Below are 19157 nucleotides of genomic sequence, written 5' to 3'. Positions count from 1 at the left end.
TTACGCTACTCTAAATAATTTAATGTGAGCACGGGAATGTTTAAATAACAGAAAATGCTCATGCCTACTAGAAATTAATAAAGTTCTATGCTTACCTGTTAAGGAGGAAAATTAGCATCCTTTTGGGCTCTAAGCTGTCATCATCTCTAATGCATCTCCAATATTTACACGTGTTTTAAACGTCTCTAGTCATTCAACCGGTTAGAAAACACCTAGGTTTTCTTTTAGTTTAGTTTAGTTTGTTAATGAACCTAACTACAGCATGTTTAGTTGCTGCAGCCCGCTGTTTGTTTCATGTCTGGCAACCCCGGTGTCAAAATAAGCAGAACAAGACACAGCCCAAAAGAAATCATGTAAAAAGACGAAAGTACTGCCTTTAGCACTTTTGACAGAGTTGTAGCTAGTATTTCAAATGTTTCCTCAATATCTGACGACATATTTGGGTATTTTTTTTGATTAAATATACATATTGGACCTTTTAAATAAGCAGCAAAAAGACTAAACTTGTTCCTGTCTGGTAAAAATCTGGAGGATGAGGATAAATGATTGTGCCTTTACTGTAATAATCCAGCTCGGGCTTCAGGCACCGTAGTACCGTCTAAAACCAACATGGCAGTGCTGAAAGTGCGTCTGTTATGCGGGACACTGAGGAAAAGTTTCACTACAGCTGGCCTCTGTAAGGAAGAAAGAGAAACGCAAATCTGCAACTTCAGATTCATCTTAAATTGGACTATGAATTATGTGTTGAGTACATTTTCTCTTGCAGATTTGTGTTTTTATAATCACATGACAGTGATACATTACAATTCAATACTGCAGAAAATCACAGCAATTTAGAACAGCCATTTTTTTTTTTACTCCACTGATACTATAATGTTGTCACAGAAAGCAACAGTTGGTGAAGCGCTGTCTCTTGGTTTTGGGTTTCCTCTCAACACGCATATAAGTCTCCCACAAAACCAAAAACTAGAACCTCAACTATAACATCTCGGATACTGTAAAACGATAGCTTACTCACTGAGACCAAAGGTCAATGTTTTTCAATGAGGCCACTTTTCGGAGGCAAGTTTCCAAAACATTTATGGATAATTGGAGATGGCATCAGCATGACCTCACGACTTTAAGAACCCTTTTTTCTATTGAACACTTCTTCAGCGTGCGTATCCAACGGGAGCTTTGCCTTCCCCCCCCCCACTCTTGACAAAGTACGCACTTCCTGCTTGAAATTCTGAGTGTTGGCAGTTACAAGTGTTTCAGAAGAGCTTCTTCCAAGTTTAATTTATTGTAAAAACAGCAGCACGAGAAACACGACTGTTTGCTGAGACAGAGGCACCCGTTGGACATAACACACACGTCTGGTTTAAGTCACGCTACTATCATTGGCATTGACTTCACACACGTCTTCCTCACACACACTTCGACCTAAACCTAGACCAGAAAACATCCCAGATCCCTGACCGGGACTCTGGGAGACGACCCCTAGAAGCGCCCCTGCGGCAGCCATGCTGTTGCTCATAGCAACGCTGCTGCTGTTAATCACACTGTTACTGCTGCTGCTACTTCCCGTGGCTGAGACGCCGGCGTGTTGCGGCGACATAACGGCGCCGGAAAGGTGTGGAGAAGAAACTGACACTCCTCCTCTCGCTCCTCCGCCCATAATACTGCCCTGTCCTCCCTCACCTGCAGACAGGAGGAGGTGAGGCGAGGAGATCAAATCAGGCCCATCCTCACCTCCTCCTCTTCTCCCTCCCTCGCCGCTGCTCCCGCCTTCTCCGCTCTCTCCCAGCCCGCTGCGCCTCTCACAGTGCGAGCGGTGCCTCATGAAGCTGTCGCGCCACATGAACTTCTTGCCGCAGCCTAGGCAGTCGTACGGCTTGAGGCCCGTGTGCGTCTTCATGTGCTCTGTGAGGTGATGCTTCATCTTGAACTTCTTGGCGCAGACGGGGCAGTGGAAAGGCCTCAGGTCTAGATGCATGTTAATGTGGCGGTCCCTCATGCTCTTGTGGGTAAAGGTCTTCCCACAGTGGCACATGAACACTTTCCCAGAACCCCCAATGCCGTTGCCGCCCCCACTCCCACCTCCAACCCCCCCACCGTCCATGCCGTCAGCTCCCATGCCGCCCTGGACCGACAGGTGGACCGCACCGTGCTCCAGACTGGGACCTTTGAAAGAGGCCCCTCCCATCATGGCGCCTGCCATCCCCAGGGAAGGGGAGTTGTTGTCTAGAGAGAGTCCGGATGCCTGGCTGTAGAGGAGGATCTGGTTCCCCTGCATGTCCAGGGGGAAGAGCTGGGCCCGGGCAGAGGCTGCAGACTGGACCTGGCCCAGCAGCGCTGAAACAGCCCGGTTAGCACTCTGGCTCTGACCTGCTGCACTGTCATGAAGGTGCTGGGCTAAAGTCTGGTCCATTAGACTGCCTTCAAACTTGAGGTAGTCTTCTGAAGAATGGCAGTAGTCCACCTAGAGACAGACAGAGAAGATGGTATTACATCTGGGATTAATGCAAAATGCTGGGATTCTGCCACATCAGGAAAATTTGCAAAATTTCTAACTCGCAATTTAGAAAAAAAATTCAATGATTTTCCACAGAGGTCTCTATAGAACCGCACAAAGTCCTCAAAACCTGCATGTTGGAGAGACAATGGGCCGTGCAAGTCTTATATGCTGCTTTAACAAGCCACACCAGAAAAACTCAAGTCAACAACTATTACCGTCAACATTTTAAAAGGACACCATTCCCAAGGATTAGTTCAAATAAAAAATTTTCACATAAAATAACTACTGAAAATGTAACCAAAACTGTGGGACTCCGGTGGTCTGGCCATATAAATAAAAAAATTAAAAGAAGGGAAAAGGCCTGGGACAACTCACAAAGGGCCGTTGGGCCCAGAACTTCCAACAAAGCAACGAAGCCGCAAAAACCAGACTACCAGACCTCAACCTCAAAAGAATTAAAACAACAGAAAGAAAGCGACAGAAACAGACCCACTAGTGCGAGGGCTGCTTCAGTCTGACAGGGAGAGGTCTCCCAGCCTCCTTATGTACAGGAGGTGGGGCCACCCACTATTGGCCGAATCAGGAGCACCTTTAAAGCAAGAGGGAGCGCAAAACAGCTGCACAAAATAACCCCCATAAAAGAATGTACAGAGGAGTATCATCAGAAATGAAAGTGATCATTTGTATTTGCAAAGAGCGTTGTATGGAATCTATTTTGATGGTAATTTGGTTAAAAAGAAACCCATATTATTTCAGATATAGACATTTTTTAAGGGGTTGAATTTGGCCCAAGGACAACAGGAGGGTTAAGAAACAAACGGTTTCAAACTATTTGTACAATTCAAACTGATGCAACACTAGCGCCCCTCGGTGGTGGTATGAAAACACACAGGATCTGTTTGCCGCGGCTCGGTCTCATTTTTCAACAACCAAAACTTCTGCTATCTGAATATTTACTGTAGAAAGATGTGATAATCATATGAAAACCCAACACATTGTTGCTATAAAACAGGTTTCAGCTCACCTGTGAGTCCATGTCGCTCTCAGCTCTGCCCCCCAGATCGCCTGAGAGGCTCCTAACGTTGGAGATGTTGAAGTCGCTTCTCTCCCTCTCTCTGGCCAGCTCCATCTCCCTCTCATCCTCGTCCTCCTCGTCTTCTCCTCCCTCGTCCCCGGACACGACGATGAGGTCGTCGTCCTCCATGCGTTCGGTTTTCACCACCACCCACTGTTTACGCGGCATGATGCTGGGCTGGCTGTAGGTGGGACGCTTCAGCAGCGGCAACGCTGAGTCCTCCCCGTCCTTTCAAATGAGACATTTTACGTTATAGTTCAGTAAATGAGGGTTATCTGGTCTTTGTTGTCTGTGAAAACTTGTAATTTAAAACTTCCTTGTGTTAAAACAGAGCTCCTGCTGGCTTAAAATCTAAACAATAAAGAACCTATGTCTAAATAATACCTAATCTCCTTTTACTTTAGGGTTTTTATGTTGCCAATTGGTAAAAAAAAGACAAAACACAGCGATTTTCATCTTTAGGAAGTTGCTTTAGGACTGTGGGGCCATAAGAAACAATGCTGATGAAAATACTGTTCATCAATTATTGACAGGAAAAAATATATAAAATATAAAAACAAAAGTTGGTCTTTGAAATAACGGCAGGTTCATGGATATAAAACGTGTAAGTGGCTCCCACCTGATAGGAAGACACGCCAAAGCTGTCGCTGACCCCGACTTCCTGCTCTGACACTGAGCTCATTTTCTTCCTCCTCCCGCTCCCTCCTCCTCTTCCTCTCTTCCTCTGGTGGTACAGCACCTCCTCCTCTTCCTCCTCTACTTCCTCCTCCTCTTCCTCAATGAGGAAGGCTTCCTCCCCTCCTGATGGGGTGCAGTAGCTGGGGGTGTTGCTAGCCCCGCCCCCGTCTACTGAAGCCCCCGCCGCGGCCGCACCGCTTCCTCCAAAGCCGCTCCCGTCCCTGGGGCTGAAGTAGTTGGTGCTGCTGGGAGACTGGCTCTCGCTCACCGAGGGGCGGCTGGGGGGTTGGGGGGCGCACTGGGGCTCGTCGGACCCCACCACCTGGGATTGACCACCTCCGACACCCCCATCACCATCACTTCCAGCTCCGTTAACACCGCCTGCCGCACCGTCAACATTGCTGCTGCTGCATCCGAGGTTAGCTGAGCCTCCACTTCTTCCAACACTGGCACCATCTTGGACGCTGTCGCCGCCGCCGCCACCACCACCGCCTCCTCCACTGCTCCCTCCTCCCGCTGCAGCCCGGCCCTCCCTCAGCAGCTCGGTGCATTTGTCCACGATGTGCCACATCTGCAGGACGCTGCCCACCGTGAGGTAGTTGACGATGTCCTCGCGCAGCATCCGGAGCTGGCCGGTGTAGGCGCAGCTCAGCACGCTCTCGAAGGCCAGCGGGTCCATTACCGCCGGGATGGAGACTGTGGACATGTTCTTCAGTAGTACCTGGGGATGGACACAATGATACATCCCAATGGTGAATGTCTCAATTTATCAATGGTTTGTCCTGACTCTCCCCCCCACTCTCTCCATGTCTCTGTCTCTTATTTCTTAAACCCACTTATGGTAGAAAAAAACCTACTGGTCACAATCCAAACCCTGGTAAATTTGTGCTTTTATCGGATTTATCTAAATGACTCTTCATATCTTTCAGATTATGCTCTTCATTCATTTTCTTTTTCAGCAGATCATTTTAAACCCATTTCACACAGATTTGGTGTCTCGTGCACATCTGCGTTTTGCAGCATTAAAGCACTTATGACCATAATTTACAACATAGCTGCAAAAATTAATTGCTTAATCAATTAGTTGTCAATTTTTAAATTAATCGGCGACTATTTTTATAATCAATTAGTCGGTTTGAGTCATTTTTAAAGACAAAAGTAAAAGATCTTTAATTGCAGCTTCTTAAATGTGAATATTTTCTAGTTTTATTGTCTCCTCTGTGACAGTAAACTGAATATGTTTGAGTTTTGGACAAGACATTTAGGGACGTCATCTTGGGCTTTTAAGACACACTGATCCACATTTTTCACCATTTTATTGACCAAACAACTAATATAAATATTAAACGGATTAATCAACTATGAAAACAATCATTTGTTGCAGCCCTAATTTAAAATGTATATTAACTCCTCTTAACGAGACATACAATGTAGATCTTGTAGATCTAGTATAAACCTCATGTCAGAAATGTGTTAAATGCGGTTTTAAAGGCTTCACTTTCCCTAGTTTTTCCAACCCATCTTGGTTTCATTAAATACCGAGTGAAGTGTGTTGACTCACAAAGACTAATCAAGCCAACTAAGTCCCATTGAAAAACTGAGGTGGTTGTTTTTCAAGCAAAAGGGGAACAATTAAAAGTCTGCGCTCAGCTTCAAACAACAATGTTACAAACAACAGACAAAGCCAGAAATCTTGGTGTAGTCATGGACTCGGGCCTGAATTTTAACACCCACATTTAGACAATTACAAAGTCAGCCTACTATCGCCTTAAGAATATATCAAGGGTTAAAGGACTTATGTGTCAACAGGACTTGGACAAACTTGTGCATGCTTTCATCTTCAGTAGACTTGACTACTGTAACGGTGTCTTTACAGGTCTCACTAAAAAAAATCAATCAGACAGCTGCAGCTGATTCAGAACGCTGCAGCTCTGGTCCTCACTAAGACCAAGAGACTGGATCACATCACTCCAGTCCCCACTAAAACCAAGACACTGGATCACATCACTCCAGTCCTCACTAAGACCAAGAGACTGGATCACATCACTCCAGTCCTCACTAAGACCAAGACACTGGATCACATCACTCCAGTCCTCACTAAGACCAAGAGACTGGATCACATCACTCCAGTCCTCACTAAGACCACGAGACTGGATCACATCCCTCCAGTCCTCACTAAAACCAAGAGACTGGATCACATCACTCCAGTTCCTAAGTCCTTACACTGGCTTCCTGTGCCGTAAAGAATTGATTTCAAAGTACTTTTGTTAGTTTATAAATCACTTAATGGTTTAGGACCAACATACATTTCTGATCTGCTACTACACTATGAACCCCCCAGACCTCTCAGGTCATCTGGGACAGGTCTACTTTCTGTCCCCAGAGTCAGAACTAAACAAGGTGAAGCAGCGTTCAGTTTCTATGCTCCTCATATCTGGAATAAACTCCCAGAAACCTGCAGATCCGCTGCTACTCTCAGTTCTTTTAAATCAAGGCTGAAGACTTTTCTCTTTGATGTTTTCTTTCTTTAAATGATGATGTTCATTTCTTTAATGTTTAATTTCTTATGATGAATTTTGTTGAGAAAAAGGAATAAGCATAAAGGTTGTGTAATACAGGGAAAGAGCTCTGATAAGGTAACACTTAAAAGAAAAAGTGTGAATGTGTAGTGTTGAAAATAGACAGGAAAGGCAGCACTAGATTGGGTTAATTAGTGTGAAGAAGAGTCCAAGGAGACGAAGGCCACGTCTCTAAAAATAGAGTCGTGAAGGGTAGTGACACTGAGGGTGATCACGAAAGGTAGCACTAACATTGACTAATTAGTGTGAAGGTGGTCTCAAGTTGGTTAGGGTTTTATCTGTCTTTATGTTTTTATTTTTAACTGTTTATTCCTCATATCTGGAACCAACTCCCAGAAACTTGCAGATCTGCTGCTACTCTCACTTCTTTTAAATCAAGGCTGAAGACCTTTCTTTTCAATGTTGCCATTCCTTAAATGATGATGTTCATTTCTTTAATGTTTAATTTCTTATGATGACTTTTGTTGAGGAAAACCTATAAGCATAAAGGTTGTGTAATACAGAGAAAGTGAGACTCGAAAGGTAACACAGTAAAGAAAAAGTGTGACTGTGTAGTGTCTCAAGATCTGAATTTCGCGCAGAGACGGTTGTTAAGTAGACAGGAAAGGCAGCACTAGATTGGCTCAATTAGTGTGAAGAAGAGTCCAAGGAGACGAAAGGTCACGTCTCTAGAAATAGACTCATGAAGGGTAGTGACACTGACGGTGATCACGAAGAGTAGCACTAACATTGACTAGTGTGAAGGTGTCTCAAGTGGGTTAGGGTTTTATCTGTCTTAATGTTTTATTTTAACTGTTAATGCTTGTGTTTTATCTGTTTTTTGTATTTTTTAACTGATTTTGTTTGCACTTTGAATTGCCCTGTTGCTGAAATGTGCTATACAAATAAAAGCTGCCTTGCCTTGCCATTAAATCCCACTGTCACGTCCATTATTGTGTCTCAAAATCTTCTATGCTCGGTCTGGCTAAACCAAAGTGTCATAGGTCCTAAAATTGAGCCAGCTGCTGCACAGCTTAATATCATTTCTCAAATACAAATTGCATGTAGAAGCGGTTTGCACACCTCTTAATCTGGTTTTAACATTTCTTACACGGTCCACATCAGAAATGAGCGAATATGACTCCATGTAGCTTTTTTTAAGTGCTCATGCTGATTAGAAAACATCAGCAGCGTAACACTCCCACCTGGTCATGGAAGTAGGGTGAGGAGGCGGCGAGGACGCAGCGGTGGGCCTTGAACACTTGTCCCTGGACGTGGATGGAGAGATCGCATAGCCGGCCATCTTCCCTCTGCCGGTTGAGGCTGTCCAGCACCGAGGCCTGAGCGCCGGGGAAGCACACCTGCACCGCCGGGCCAGATGTGTCGCTGGGAGCAGAGCTACTGCTGCTTCCCACTTCCATGGGCAGGGACTGCATCTAGGTGGTAGAAACACTTCCATGACTCCCAGTTTTGACAGTTTAAGTAGTTTTTTTTTTTTTTTACAATTGTCAAGTACTAATATTTACTTAGCACGTGCTTCGTGACTTCAGGGTATTTTAAAAATCCTAAAATACAGCAAGCAAGAAACGCAGTTTATTAAAGTAGGTAGTTTTTGTTTTTACACGATTTATAGGAGGTGTTTATTACTGCTGCAACTTATTTTATTATTGATTACTACTGTCAATTATTTCCTTGATCAATCTATGTCAATCATTGTTTATACTATGAAACATCACAAAATGGAGAAAAAGGTTCAACTTAGTTTCCCAGAGTTTATAATCATTTTGGAGGCTATAGTTTGTGGAGCTGTTATAGTGTTTTAATGTAATCATATAACAACATTTTAGAAACGCCTCTCAGTATGTATAATACAACCATACACCCATGATGTTGTATCAACGCCTTTCTCTACAAGGTATGGTGTCATGAAGATAGTTTAATGCTGGGCTGTAACAGCAGGTTAGCTTTAGCTGGCAAACTGATGGCGAATCAAATCCCCTCTCAGTAGTTCATCCAAATCAGGATATGTCCAAGTTGGATTTTTTCAGGCTAGACAACTTTAAACAAAACATGAAACTGTAATTCTGATCTCACCACGCAATAAAAAAATGTACCAGTTCATTCAACTCCTCAAACTATCCAAATTAAGTACTAAAAGTTCTTACCTGCCACCCTGACTTATACTCAAATAATACAAGGACCCCAAGACTAATATTGAAATAAAGTGTGTAATCACATTTTTATCCAGTATCACATAGTATGTAGCATAAGATGGTAAATGCAAAGGGAACAGCTGCCAATAAAGGAAGCAGTCGATTTTGATAACTAGAGGAGACTCTTAAATTACCCAGAATGCACTGCAAATGAGTCCTACTTGAGAGTCAAGAACTAGACAGCTGACAGCAAGTGTCCATTTGAAGTGTCGTTGCTAGATCTCAGTCACACCGTGTCTTTGTGCAGCCCGCCTCTGCTGCACGTTCGCCAACAGCTGCACAGTACCGTCTACGTTTGGCAATTCTAGTCCTATGCATCACATATGTTCGTATGTCACGCGCCGAGTGGGTCATATCAGGCTGCCCCTGCACTCAAATGACACGTGAACGGATTTCTCTTTGGCAACATAATCATAGTTATTAAAAGCTCAGATGTCATTTTGTACTTTACAGTCAACAAAAAGATATTACGTAAATACTTAACAGGTAAGCCCCCCCCCACCACCACTTCGACTCGCTTGCTGTGTTGTATAAGTGCATGAAAATAATCAACAGCTGGAGCACAAACACACTTAGTTGGGAAAGCCCATGATGGTAAATTCAAAGTGGCGTTGTTGTGAAAATGTCTCTGGTGGTTGTGTTCGGCTTTCAGACCGCAGACAGGAAGAGTCCGTCAGAGATCAGACTCCAACCGTACCGTTACATATGTGATGTTAGCCTGCTAGCTAGCTCAGACGGCTGGCTACACAAAAACAACACATGAGCCTCCGCGGGCGTTAAACTCACCGCTTTAGTTGACACTGCAGCCTTCAGAAGAACAGTCTCGGTCCGAGCTGGCGGCAGTGGGTCCTGCCAGTTTGTGCAGGTCCTTAAGTCTGGGGACCATCTTTAGGAAAATGTTCTCCCCATCTGATGTGCTCTGCAGCGGCAGACAGCGACGCGTCGCCTTTAAAAGGATTCCAGACACACGAGCCAGACTTTGGCCGACATAAATAAATAAAACACAATGAAATAAACTCTTAAAAACAGCATTGTATTATTTTAATACAGGGTGGTATTACTTACAATATTAAACCAGATTGATTTAAAATAAATTATTTTCTTGCCTTAGTTATCTCAGAACATATGCTGCATAATTCCCAACATTAATTCCCATGATTTTCTTCATCTACTTACATGCAGTCTTTAAAACTACTGTAAAGTAAAACTAGAAAGAAAAATAATCATGACCTCTATCTATCATTACATCATCCAATATATACAACCTGCGACTGGAGCCAATGTTGGCTAATGAGACCGCCATGCTGGTTAAGCACTGAACATCCATCCATGGCCACTTCAACATGAAGTCTTAGAAATGCATCGTATAGAACCAACCTCATTTGATCTTATAGTTTGTCCTCCAGGGTTGCCATGTCATAACTGCAATGCAATGAAGGCACCTAACTGTAACAGACCTCTCAAACTACCAATATCAGAGGTCTTCAGTAACACACAATCCAAAACAGTTTGGTTTGGGAAAACGTTTCAGTAGAATACAAGATTTGCCAATTCGATGTTTGCAATGGATTGTTTGAAATAAACACACAGAGGAAATAGAAGTTCATCTAGTCTTTATTACCTCTTGTTGGGCCAGAGATTAGATAGAAAAAACATGCAAGTCAAAAGGCAAGGAAATTTAGAGGTGGTACCACAAAAGGTTTACATTTATATTACATTTTTCATAAAAACAGTATATTGTTGTACTACACATTGCTGCAGCTCCTCTTTTCACCCTGTGTGTTTAGCTCTCTGTTTTAGCTACAGAGTGAGGCATCGCACATCTACTCCGTTGTTTTTGGTTGTCTCAAATGCGCATTAGCTAGGTAAGGACTACTAGCCAGTCAGAAGCAGAGTATAAGATAGACGAGCATTATAATGTGTGTTACAAAGTGACGCACGTTCGTCACAGAAGTAAAGGCTGGATTACAACAGCGCTGTTTGGAGCAGATGTTGAACAGTGTTTTCTAATGGAGATGGTAAGGCCTTTTGAGGGTGACTTTAGGCTTTTTCAATTTATAAAAACACGCACAAAGAGATATACAACACAATAAAATAATGGGGAAAAGCATAATATAAGCACTTTAAAATGTGACTGTGAGGCTAAAAATCAAAGTTTTTTAAGCACCATCTAGTGTCTACTTTCTGTTGGCACTCGCGGTCCCAATTACACAGTCGTTCACCTGTAAAGACAGAGGAAACAAAAAACATCAAATGTCAAAAATCCAAGTTGGTACAGTGAGATGCTACATTCAGATTGTTTAATACGGTGACATATTCAGTGTTAAAGCATTTTAGTAGTCATTTTGATAAAAAATAAAAGGTTTAACATGGCTGGATGGGGCATTTTTGATCCAGAAGCAGGAAGAATTACAATGCATCTTAAACAGCTCTCTTTCCTTTCCTGGCTAATACAGTAACATAATAACGTTTTGGTGTAGTTCACTTTATCTCCAATTTCACATCATGTTCTCAATGTACTTTTGTCATCATATACCAGCTGTCTCAGCAAGAAAGAACATTAAATGACCGTAGATGCAACTGACCTTGCTGGCAAACCTCAGGGAGTTGAGGGTTTCCCCAAAGCTGTCCGGCTCTGGGGCGATGTTCACAAACATGAGTCTGGAACGAGGAAAAACAAATCCAATAACCAATAGTAAAAGAAGAAGTTATAAAGCCCTCCTTACCTAAAGGCCAAGTTCCTCTGGGTAAGAAGAACCAGTGAAAAGCTAACAGAGTGTGACTTGTCTGCCCTGATTTGGAAGATATCCAGCTATAATATGGCAGCTGAGATTACTTTTAATTAGCTTCTGAATTTGAGAAAAACACTGCTTTATGTGAAGAAAAGGATAACACAGCATCTACTGAAATCTCAAAGCTACGTGGACGAAGAACTCACGTTTTGCTGTTGCCACCCAGGCAGCCCTGCAGAAGGTAGGTAAGCTTTGAGTTCCTGTACGGAACGTAGCTCTCCTGGAACCCAAACAAATTCAATTTATGTCACAAACAAAATAATTCATGTTTAGCATTGTGTACCATGTAAATAAGCCAAATATCTTAGGCTACACAGACTCAGAGGCTGCAGCGCCTCTGAACTCAGCACTGCTGTTTTCCAGTCGGGCTGCTGCTGACAGACCTTGTTGGCCAGCGCGCTGATGACGATGCCCAGGTTGGACAGGGAGCCGTTGATTGCCGTCATCTCTTTAAAACGCTCGCCCTGAGACTGACTCTTCAGCATTCTCTCACTGCCAGCCAAGTCCACTAGGCACAAAGTGGCTATGCACACAAAAACAAAAATTACATCTTTAATACAATAAAAAACAGGTTTACACTACATTAAAAACATACAATAAAATAATCTGAAAAAAAAGAGCACATTATGTGAAACCACATTTCTGATTTTGGCATAATTAGCGAGATTTTACTCACACTTGCATTTGACATCCCGGCCAACATTCACTCCCTCGATGTCCAGCTGAAAGACTGAATGGGAGCGAGATGAGCGGTCATTCTGGGCAGTCTGGGCTGTGGAGCGATTTTTATTGGCCAACATAATCAGGCCGAGAACCTGGCAGGTGGAAGGGATGGTATAGATTATTTATTGTGAAGTAGAATGTATAAACATGGCACGTACATCGTTAACTGGTATACATTATACTTGAGTATTTTAGTAAAGTAACTTAAGCGACTGATCTACGTACCTGATCCTCGTTGGAGACCTTTTCGTAGGTGAGGTTGGTGATGGTCACCTCGTTGTTTGTCGACTTTCGGATCTCGTGCTCGGGCCTCTTGCTGGCCTTGCCGGTGAAGAGGAGGTCTCGCAGGGTCTCGTTGTAAATTTCAACAAAGCTTGCTGTGAAGGTAAACTGAGAAAAAACAGAAATGGTTACAACCTTCAATAATAACTGTTCACTTTTCCTAGTCATACTGGATCTGCTCCACAGATACAAACACTGCATGCCACGGCCCCTGAGTGCAAATTAGAGATTTACGTTTGTAGAGTTAAACGTACAGACTACCTTTGGTTTTTTGGTGGCTGGCATCAGCAGTGGCACACAGAACAAATCTACAGCGATGAGATGATGTGCTCCAGGGGAAATCACACTAGTGTGAAATTCTCTCGGGGAGCTTCTCTCTGTGTATTGTGACATGGTCGCTCATACTGATGAACCTACAGAGAATAATCATTGCCCGGCCACAAATTCACTGTTTTTGTGTACTCTGAGGGCTCTTATAGCGACGCTTTGAGCCACATTAGAAGGAAGTTTTCAGAGAAAAATCTCTAAAAACTCGCTGTACACTACCTTTTCATCACCCAAGTGCAGATATAAACTGGCTAGCTAACATACATTGTGGAGCATTTAACAGCTAAAGAGATGATATTTCAATACGGGAGGTGTTGAAACCAAAAACAGAGTTAAAAGGAAAATTAATGTTGGACTTACATTCATCTGGCGGTCACAAACACGCCACAAAATGAAAATGTTGCTCTGTAACAACTATATATGTAAATCAGCACCTGAACGGTTTCGGAGGCATATCAATTTAAAAGGTGATGTGTCATGGTTGTTGCTGTACTGCTGCTTTAAAGTGGCAAAGGAGAAAAAAGTTCATCTTGAATACTACGATCAGCATTACCTCCCAGCCTTGTGCTTCCAGTTTCTCTGCTGCTCGGAAGATTTGCTTCACTGCTCTGGGAATGACACCCCTGTAATCATCATACTCGCTTCCCTCCATGGTGTACGTCTTCCCACTTCCGGTCTGGCCATAGGCAAAGCAGCAGACATTATAGCCATCCAAAGCTGACTGCACCAGTAGTGAGATCTCTTCAAAGACCTAAAACAATTTCAGAAAATCACCATGAATTCGATTTTTAATTACAGCCACAAATTCGTCATGTGTGTCTTATGTTAAAATAATATTTATCCACTCTTTTATACATCAGACATCTTAATACATGTTGTTTACCTCTTGTTGTGAAGCCTGGGGGCCAAACACCCGGTCAAAATTGAAATTGTAATTCTTCTGAGTATCAGACGTTTTGCCTGTGTGAGACTAATAAGAAGAAAAGGGAGGAAAGAGACATTTTTGTGACAATCCTGTAAAAAATCCCAAAAGTCTAGTGCAGAGTTCCAAAAAAACAAAACTAAGATCCAAAAACAACCACAAGTACCACTTATTGCCAAAGATGCTTCCAAAGAGAACAACAACAAACAAGAGATTTTTAAGATTGTGACTTAAACCACTAACATGAATTTATTCATAGATGTGATATGTGGACAGGATTCTCACCTCCTCTGTTTTGGCCAGTGTTATTGTCGTGTTGTCACTGACCGGGAGCTGAATGTGTTTGCTGAGGCCTCCATCCACCAGTGGGCGCACTCTGCAAAAGACCCTGATATTGCCCTGCATGAAAACAGAATGTCTGCTGAATTAGTCAGATGGTCAAATTAAATCAGTTTGACAAATTAATCGTCAACGAGAGGAGTGACATTTGTTAGGCTGTTTGCGTCAGGAGGAGGATTTAGCTGTCTAGTGCCAACAACACAAAGTGCAAAAATAAGTCAAAGAAGAGTTTTCTTTGAATACTGGGCTGTGTTGAGCTGTTACGCCACATTGTAACTTGCCTTAAGCTCCTGGATGGTATTGTGGAGCCTCCTGCGCTCCATCTCCCCAGCATGAAGCTCGTCTTTCTGCTGGACCACCGTGTCTTTGAGAAGGGAGACCTCTTCCTCTGTGTTTGTGAGGGTCGTCTGCAGGCGGGCCAGAGCCGACTCCTGCACTGAAAGCTTCATCTGGACAGGAAAGAGAGAAGAAAAGATACAGCTAAATCTTGTCGGTTGCAAAATATGGCCATATAACTGCTTGATTGGATTTTGGGAAAGTAAAAGTCCTTTTTGGTTTTTAAATACCCAGTTTTAATATCTTCTAGCAGGATTAATAAAAAGGTATGTCTTCTTCATCTTCTGATACCACACGCCCAAAATAACCAGTTTTAGTGTCTATTCCAGCAGCAGACTTTATACCTTGAGAGCTTGCAGCTCTGTCTCCTGGCTGTCTCGGAGAGTCTCCATGACCTTGTACTTTCCCTCCAAGTTGGAGAGCTCCTTTTCAAGAAGGCTTTTATCTCCAGACACTTTCTTCAACTCTTCCCTCACTCCCAACAATGCCTGCAGCTCCTTCTCATACTCACTGAAATCACAGAAAAGAACCGACATTTAACATGGTTCCAATGTCAAATCAGGAACACTACAATTTGATGAAGTTTATCCAAATGAAAATGTCCTTGTACCTTATCTGGTTCCTCTGCCTCGTAAGACTTTTTTCCATTTCAGACACTTTTGTGTGGGCCTGGACCACTGTATCTTTGAGAACTTCATTCTCCTGGTTTACAGACTTGATCTTGGTCTGGAAGTTCCGGACCTTGCCCTCCATGTCGCTGACCTTGCCCTTCAGGTCCCATGGTGGACGTTTGCTGGCGCCAGCCCCACCTGTATACGACAGCATCATTAACAAGTGTGAGTCTTCCCATGTTTTCCTTTCAGGCCACTACAGAACAAGCCTTTTCTACATACACGTTTTCCCACATAAGACATGTTGAAATGCCGCATCGGAAAAAGCACAGATGTTAAAAATATAACATGAATGGTGGTCGAGCCTTGGCAAACAGTAAATCACTTTAAAGGGTCATAATTAACTAAGGAACAAAAACCTTGTGAAATTGATTTCTCACCTGCTTTTGGGATAGTGGATGCAACTGTTTGTTTCAGGACGCCTAATGGAACAGGAACATAGTAAATAAACAATACATGAGAAACCATGTCAAAATCATTCATGCGACAACAGAATCTATTGGTAAAATCCCTGTCCTTATGATACGTCCAAAGCACTTCTGCACTTTCCTACAACTATTTTGTCTATATTGGCATGTGTAGTGATTTCTAACATAGTGTAAAGTGTAATTTCCCTACTGGGGATCAATAAAATTAAAACGTAATACCCCAAATAAACTGCTCAAGAAATGCCCATTCCCTGAAATCCTGACATATGAATGCAGCTTATGTACTTTTGTCCATCACTAAATCAGACTTCTCCTCTTACCTCTGGAGGGACCAACAGCCACAGTGGCAGCTACTCCAGCTCTGACCGGCCTAGCTGTGTGAGGAACAAAGAGAGAAAGAGAGGTATAGATGTTGTCTGAACATAAACAATCAGTCAGTAAAAACTATACAGTAAAAAAAAAAAAAAAAATGCACTAGCTTAAAAGAAAGAAAGAAACAAGACAAACAAGAGTTGATGTGCTTGATTAGACTTTTTTAAGAATAGATCCTTATTTCATTTGTACTGTTACATTGTGACTTTTGTAAATAGATTTTTTTTCCTTTTCTAAAAGGTTAGAGCTAGCAACTTACAAATAGGCGCCTTGGTTGGTCCAACAGCGGGCCGCCTGCCACCGATGATTGTAGCTGCTGAACGTGGTTTCACGGTCTCTCGGTCCTTACACATCTTCTTCTGCAAACACACACATACAAAACACCAGCATAAAACTATTGCAATATTTCAACTTTTGGGGCTGTAACTATAATCTACTTTTTATTTAAAGGGACACAGAACTTTTATCAAGCCTATTATATAGGCTCTATTGATGATTCCCATTATAGACGCAACAACACGAATGCTTGACAACTGAATGCACCCTGATACAGCACCAAAAGAGCTGATAATGTAGTTTAGTTTTAATCAACACCTTGTGACACTGTCACAATAAGGACTTATCCTTCTTTATTACATTGTTAATGTTTGTGTAAGTGTTTACAGGCCTTTACAGTGCACAGCACAATTACATTACATCTGGCTTCACTCCACTTTACTGTTAAGAGTGTTTGTGGAAATGTGATAGGCCAACATCTGTGTGACGGAGCTGTATGAGCTGGTTAATAGGTTACTTTGCAGTGCCACATGCAGAGCATCTTGGAGGTTTAGCAGCAGACTAAAACTGACCAGAGAAAGAAACAATGTAGATGAATTGTAGTACAAACCTGAGCAGGCCCAAAGTCTTGGCCATTCTCTGAGCTGCTGCTGGAAAGAGTCCTCTTGCTTGCACTAACTGGCAAGCGGGACATGATCTGTTGGGGGTTAAGAGGTAAACATGATCAAAAACAAACTATTACAGTAAACATGCAGTTTAGTGTCCCAAATTAGTAACCCCCATTTGTACTATTACCATTAACCACCCGAGGTCAAATGCCAAACCCCAACCAATCGTAAATTGGCAGATCTTGGTGTGGCCATAGTGGGAATTAGGGACACTGCACTCATCCATGATTTAAAAAAAAAAAAAAAAAAAACAACACCTTTCCAACACCTAAAGACTATGCGTTTACTGGAGTAAAACAAGTAAAACAAGCTTTAGAGCGTCTCGAATACGCCCATCTCCACTATTTGGACAACCAAAAAAAGAGCTAGTCGAGCCCATATTGTCAAGTAAAACGAAGCTCTAACCAAAAATGCGTATAGGATTTATTTAACAAAAAATACTTACAAATGAAGGTGTCTGTGCATTTCTTAGACTAGACTATCTTAACTAGCTAGGTCAAGCCTCCCTTTATCGGTTATCCTGGATTTATAAATTCTGCTTTTGAGAAACAGCCGCCAGGAAACAAGGAAACACAACGACGCAGGAAAAACTAGAACCACAACCATCAACGTTACTGTATCTGTGGAACACTCCCAGTGGGAATGAGGGATAGGTTGCGTGAGTTTACAAAAGGCTAGTTAGCTCACGTTAACCGTGACGTTTAGCGTTATTTTACATTTGTTCTGCTGAAATATGAACATTTAATATCTGTCGACTCAAATACAAAATGAGTCATATATGAGCGTATTTTAGCTTCGACTGGATTAACGTTACCGTTTGCCATGTAGCTAACACTGACAAACCAACGTTCACGTTATCATAGACAGTAAGAGGTCATTAGCACTAACGATAGCTAACTAGGTTGATGGTTGCCGTTAGCTTGAGCACAAAAGGTAAATACTTACGTTAAACTACAGGAACTATCGTTTTTGTATCGTTACTTTGTGGAGTTTTTCAACCCCCCTTTAAAAAACAAGAAAACCGAAATAATTTGCTAAAAATTATCAAAACATTTACCTTAACGTAAGTTGAGTTTTAGCAAAAAGATGTCTCCAATCCTCTTTCTCCGGCCGTTTGAATTTTGAAATTGAACTGTTTAGGGCTGTCGCTTCGGACAAGCTACCGTGATTGGTTGAGCCAGCGTAGACTCCGCCTCCGTCTTTATGTGTGCTTGGAATGGCGTACGGAGTGTCCCGCTTGGGCGGGATACACGTACAGCAGCTATTCTAGATTGTAGTCGATGTTGTCTTGCTACACTGTAGCTACGTCACTAATGAAATAAGATTCACTAGTCATTCTTCTTCTATAGAATTTATATTATTGAATCATTTAATTAATTGAATTTTGTAGTCTTCCATCTTTTATTTACACCATATTCCTAAAACAAACGTTTTGACATAACTACTGTTCTGGCTTTTTATTTTTCACTTTGAATAGACTTTTTTGATGTTTATATGTGGGGCTTATAAGCAAACCCCATATATAAACATCAAAAAAGTACAGTATATGTATGTGTGTGTGTGTGTTTGTGTACAATACCGGCTTGCTGTAGTGTTTATGTCATTTCTTTACTGGCTTTCTAGGACTGTAAATTATCTGCAGTTCATTTGCTTTTACATAAACCACATGAAAGAAAATATATTACCTCCAGAGGCTTTGATCAGATATTTTGTGTTACTGTTACAGGAGATGATGATCTACACTAGCACAGTGTTGATGATTAGCAATCCCTCTAACCTGTTAAAATGTTTCACAACAACACAATGTTTCTGCTAAACTGAGACACATGTACTGCATCTCTTCTTCATAACAAACCTAGTGGTTCACTGTTTGGTAGGCCAAAAAAAAGCTCAATTTCTTTCTGTTTTACAGCACAATTTCACTTGTCCAAACATTAACTTCAACTGTGGAAGTTAGTGTACCATATGTCATGTAGCTGACACTTTTATCCAATGCGACA

General features: G+C 42.2%; 2 protein-coding genes across 3 annotated transcripts; both read right to left on the bottom strand.

Moving 5' to 3' along the window:
- Positions 1-531: 531 nt before the first annotated feature.
- Positions 532-10047, bottom strand: zbtb22b (zinc finger and BTB domain containing 22b). 2 transcript variants are annotated; one of them, XM_034892147.1, is made up of 5 exons: positions 9808-10047; positions 8014-8244; positions 4192-4971; positions 3522-3800; positions 532-2461 (listed from the first exon to the last, which is right to left on the bottom strand). In XM_034892147.1, exons 2-5 carry the CDS (start codon positions 8242-8244, stop codon positions 1361-1363), a joined length of 2391 nt encoding a protein of 796 aa, XP_034748038.1. In that variant the 5' UTR covers positions 9808-10047; the 3' UTR covers positions 532-1360. The 2 variants fall into 2 exon arrangements, with proteins under 2 accessions (XP_034748038.1, XP_034748039.1); XM_034892148.1 differs by having other exon boundaries at positions 8014-8238.
- Positions 10048-10679: 632 nt separating this feature from the next.
- Positions 10680-18312, bottom strand: kifc1 (kinesin family member C1). The gene is made up of 17 exons (XM_034892151.1): positions 18215-18312; positions 17100-17186; positions 16473-16572; positions 16162-16215; positions 15794-15835; positions 15353-15551; positions 15087-15252; positions 14688-14855; positions 14353-14466; positions 14029-14115; positions 13699-13896; positions 12762-12926; positions 12490-12628; positions 12197-12336; positions 11960-12033; positions 11607-11682; positions 10680-11243 (listed from the first exon to the last, which is right to left on the bottom strand). The coding sequence occupies exons 2-17, from the start codon at positions 17181-17183 to the stop codon at positions 11199-11201; spliced, it is 1851 nt and encodes a 616-aa protein (XP_034748042.1). The 5' UTR covers positions 17184-17186; positions 18215-18312; the 3' UTR covers positions 10680-11198.
- Between the last annotated feature and the right edge of the window lie 845 nt (positions 18313-19157).

The sequence above is a fragment of the Etheostoma cragini genome, chromosome 14 (genome assembly GCF_013103735.1).
Source record: "Etheostoma cragini isolate CJK2018 chromosome 14, CSU_Ecrag_1.0, whole genome shotgun sequence".
Classification (NCBI taxonomy): Eukaryota; Metazoa; Chordata; class Actinopteri; order Perciformes; family Percidae; genus Etheostoma; species Etheostoma cragini.
This window is presented reverse-complemented; position numbering and strand designations above follow the sequence as displayed.

Coding starts and splice junctions, on each gene's coding strand:
- kifc1 (XM_034892151.1), bottom strand. CDS start 17,183: ATGTCCCGCTTGCCAGTTAGTGCAAGCAAGAGGACTCTTTCCAGCAGC. Junction 15,253..15,352: donor AGGCAGAGGAACCAGATAAG/GTACAAGGACAT, acceptor CTGTGATTTCAG/TGAGTATGAGAAGGAGCTGC. Junction 12,337..12,489: donor CCGGGATGTCAAATGCAAGT/GTGAGTAAAATC, acceptor TTGTGTGCATAG/CCACTTTGTGCCTAGTGGAC.
- zbtb22b (XM_034892147.1), bottom strand. CDS start 8,244: ATGCAGTCCCTGCCCATGGAAGTGGGAAGCAGCAGTAGCTCTGCTCCC. Junction 4,972..8,013: donor CACCCTACTTCCATGACCAG/GTGGGAGTGTTA, acceptor GTCCATCCCCAG/GTACTACTGAAGAACATGTC. Junction 2,462..3,521: donor AGAGCGACATGGACTCACAG/GTGAGCTGAAAC, acceptor GTCTGTCTCTAG/GTGGACTACTGCCATTCTTC.